The following is a 3,572-nucleotide window of genomic DNA, read 5'->3' as shown; positions in this document are numbered from 1 at the left end:
TTAGCGATTGTTGACACCATACGATAAAAATACACGAAACGAAACGAAATTGGGATGAAACTGCAATTCGAATTCGTGTTCGTGTTAAGTGTAAAAAACAGGATGTCGTGTCGTTTCGTGTCCGTGTTTAAAATTTGACCCAAAATTGACAAGATTAGTATTTATTTGTCGTGTTTTTCGTGTTTGTCGTGTTTTTCGTATTATTTATCATTAAATATTAATTAAATAAACTAATTTTTTTTATTATGTTATCTTTGTCGTGTTGTGTCGTGTTTGTCGCTATTTAATCGGTTCGTTTTCATGTTAGTTAAAAAAACACGACATCGTGTTGTGTCGTGTCGTGTTCGTGTTATATAAAAACCTTATCGTGGCGTGTCGTGTTAGACAAAAACACAACTCGATGTCCGATTTGCCACCCTAACTAAAATTAACAAACTAATTAAAAATATATATTTTTTATATTTTTTTATCCCCTAAAGTAACATAATTTTTTTCATATTTTCACAACGCTTTTGATAAGGAAATCTTAGTGGGCATATTGAAATTTGTAATATAATCTAAAGCTTCAAATGAAGCAAACGAGGAACACCATCGAGGGCCTTAGAAAATGAATATTGACTGTACTCATGAACGGTGGTTTCTCTGTACCTCGGAGGGTTGTCATCTGAAACAAGTTCCTTAATAGGTCCGTACACCTTCTGTGATGGTGCTACGGAGGATCCGAAGAAACATGCCACCGAAACTCTCGGCCCATTCTTATTTGCCACCACTCTATGCTCCACACTCCTCAGTTTGTCATTCGACATCACCTGAAAAACCTCAACACAATTACACTCCAAAAGCGAATGTTCACAGTAAAAATCACATGCTCAACTACACTTACTACTTGCCTGTAATAAATCTCCAATGTTGATCACAAGCGCACCACGAATTGGAGGAACATCAATCCATTCGTTTTGATTGAGGATTTGAAGTCCTCCTATTTCATCTTGTAGAAGCACAGTTATGAATCCACCATCTGTGTGTTTGGCTGTACCCATGGTTAGCTCTGGTTGTGGACAAACCGGATAATAATGACCAGCGAATAAAAGCACCTTGTCGCAGTCCATATCTCCCAGGTGACTTGCGTTCAACCCCAAGGCCTCGGAGATCATCATGAACAGTAAGCGGCCAAGTTTTAGCACACGATTCGAGTAATCTATTTGTATGTCTCTGCAAACCTCCGGCAATTCCTCAGGTGGCGGAGGTGATGGAGCCATAAATGAATAAAAGGTGTCTCCCCAGTTCGCTGCAGGAGAACTAAGCAGATCGAAATTGCAATTATACACCACTGGTCTCGAAAGATCCCTCGTGTAAAACGCTTTCTTCACCTCCACATGTTGTTCGTGAAATCTACGAACTCCTTGAAGCATCTCGTCCATAACACTCACAGGGATCCCGTGATTCACTACTTGAAAAAACCCAAGATTCTCCGAGGCTGTACGGATCTTCTGCACCGTTGATGTTCTATCTGTGGATCCGAGGTCTACGACTGGAATCTCCAAAGCAGTGGTTGTTTTGGTGGAGGTTTCTGGTGGGTGGATGAAGATGCGAGGGATCTGTGTGATTCCTGCGTCGATGAGGCCTTTGACACCCGCTTTTGTTTGGTCGAAAGCTTTGAGTTCCAGTTGTCGATCGTACGCTGAGGAAGGTGAAGAAGTTGTGGTTTCGGTTGCTGTGGTGGTAGCCATTTGTGAAGATATTAAGATAACTGTACGTCTAGGCAGGGCCAATGAAGCGTGACTCCAATGAATGATTTAAAAATTAAACCGGGTAACTACCTTTCTGGTAACAAGATCTGTCGGGTCGACTTGACCTTTTTAGTGTTTTATATTCTTTTATGGATAGTCCCTACAGATATACCTCGTTTTGGATTTTTGTAAATCGAGAATCTTTAAAAAATAAATAATAAAATAAAATAAATTTATAAAATAGTCTTTAAGGCAAAATGTAACATGAATAGTTTTAGCTCCACTTTTCTTCTTATTGTCCCCATTATCTGTTGGTAATATAAATTTAAGTTTCCAATCAAATTTAAATTAAATTGAATAATATTTATCATTATTTTAAATAAATAAAAAATAATAAAAACAAAAAATAGGAGGTTAATCCCTTTGTGAAGGTTGACATAAATCCTTATGGTCAATATTTTATTATTATTAAAAAGTATGGTTAACGTTGGTTTTTATAACGAACTATTGCCACTATATATTTTTTTGAAAGAGATACTACCACCATTTTTCTCTTTGAAAGAGCTATTGCCACTATATTTAATTTGCAAAAAAATGATTTTAATGCGTCAAACTGAAAACTATTTTTTTTTTTTACCTGCTACAGTAGATTTAATATATCAATTTATATATTTTTTTAGTTTTAGCCTAACTTTTAAATTTTGTTACAATTTTGGTCCTAATTTTTTAAAAAAAATTTAAATCTTTTCCAAAATTAGTTTTTTCTTTTATATTTTTATAAATTCTTTCTAAAGGTAGTTTTTCTGTATGAATTACTTTGTTTAAGAATATTTTTTGGTAACCTTTTATAAAAAAATTATAACCTTTTGTTCAATATTTCTAAACTTTCTTATGACATTTCCTTATAACTTTATTATAACATTTTAAACTTTTCACGTCTTTAAAACATTTTAAAATCTTATTGAATGTTTGTTAAAAAATTTATTACCAAAACAATAAATAGATCGAAACATCTATAACTAAACAACATAAATAACAGATTGAAACATATAAAACGAACTTTGTTATTTGATCTGCTTAAAGATCTAATATGGATAAAGAATTAATATAGGTCGAATAAGAAAGTTTGTTTTATGGGTTTGATTCATTGTTTATGTTGGTTTGTTATTTGGGTTTCAATCTATTTGTATATTCAGCCTATTATTTATTGTGAAACTATTATAAAATTATTTTTACTTTTTTTAAAAGGTTCTAAACATGTTGTAATACCGTTCAAATAAAAGTTTTATAAAATGTAAAAAAGTTGCAAAAAGTGAGAAAAAAAAAAAGAGTTCAAAATTTTTACTAAAAAGGTTTTACAAATTTTTGTTTATGGTTTTCGTAAAAAACTTTGAAATAAGTTGTTAAAAAGTTTAATGGTAAAGAAAGACTGATTTCAAGTCGACATAGTAAAAGAACGAAAAATTGAACGAAAGCTTGGGCCAAAATTTTAACTTGTAAAATGACCTACTATAGCTATTACAACTAGTATTACAAGTAATTCCTTGAAGTTTTTGGGAGAAGAAGGAGAGTGGAGCAAGAAGAGGGGAAGGAGACCAGATATCTTGGTGCTATTTCAGAGTTCTCTCAGGTATATCTCTACTCTATTATGTTTGCATGCTTAAAACCCCATTAGAGCACCTTTTGAGCTCTCCTTGAACTTTTTCCAAGCTTGTGCATTAAGTAGAATTCGTAATAGGTTGAGTATCCACTAGAACTAGTCATATTGAGCTCCAGGAGCTCAGATCTATAACCTTTATGGGAGTAAATGGATGGAATGTCCTAGATCTACCTTCTTAACCA

At 33.4% G+C, this 3,572-nt stretch overlaps 1 protein-coding gene across 1 annotated transcript; it reads right to left on the bottom strand.

Annotated features, from left to right (window-relative positions):
• Positions 1–395: 395 nt before the first annotated feature.
• LOC145037634 (1-aminocyclopropane-1-carboxylate oxidase homolog 1-like) lies at positions 396–1,798 on the bottom strand. Its single transcript, XM_078986334.1, has 2 exons — positions 891–1,798; positions 396–809 (listed from the first exon to the last, which is right to left on the bottom strand). The coding sequence occupies exons 1-2, from the start codon at positions 1,728–1,730 to the stop codon at positions 558–560; spliced, it is 1,092 nt and encodes a 363-aa protein (XP_078842460.1). The 5' UTR covers positions 1,731–1,798; the 3' UTR covers positions 396–557.
• Between the last annotated feature and the right edge of the window lie 1,774 nt (positions 1,799–3,572).

Source organism: Lactuca saligna, chromosome 3, assembly GCF_052625555.1.
Source record: "Lactuca saligna cultivar CGN05327 chromosome 3, ASM5262555v1, whole genome shotgun sequence".
NCBI lineage: Eukaryota > Viridiplantae > Streptophyta > Magnoliopsida > Asterales > Asteraceae > Lactuca > Lactuca saligna.
Note: the sequence above shows the minus strand (reverse complement) of the source record. Positions and strands in the feature narration are given on the sequence as shown.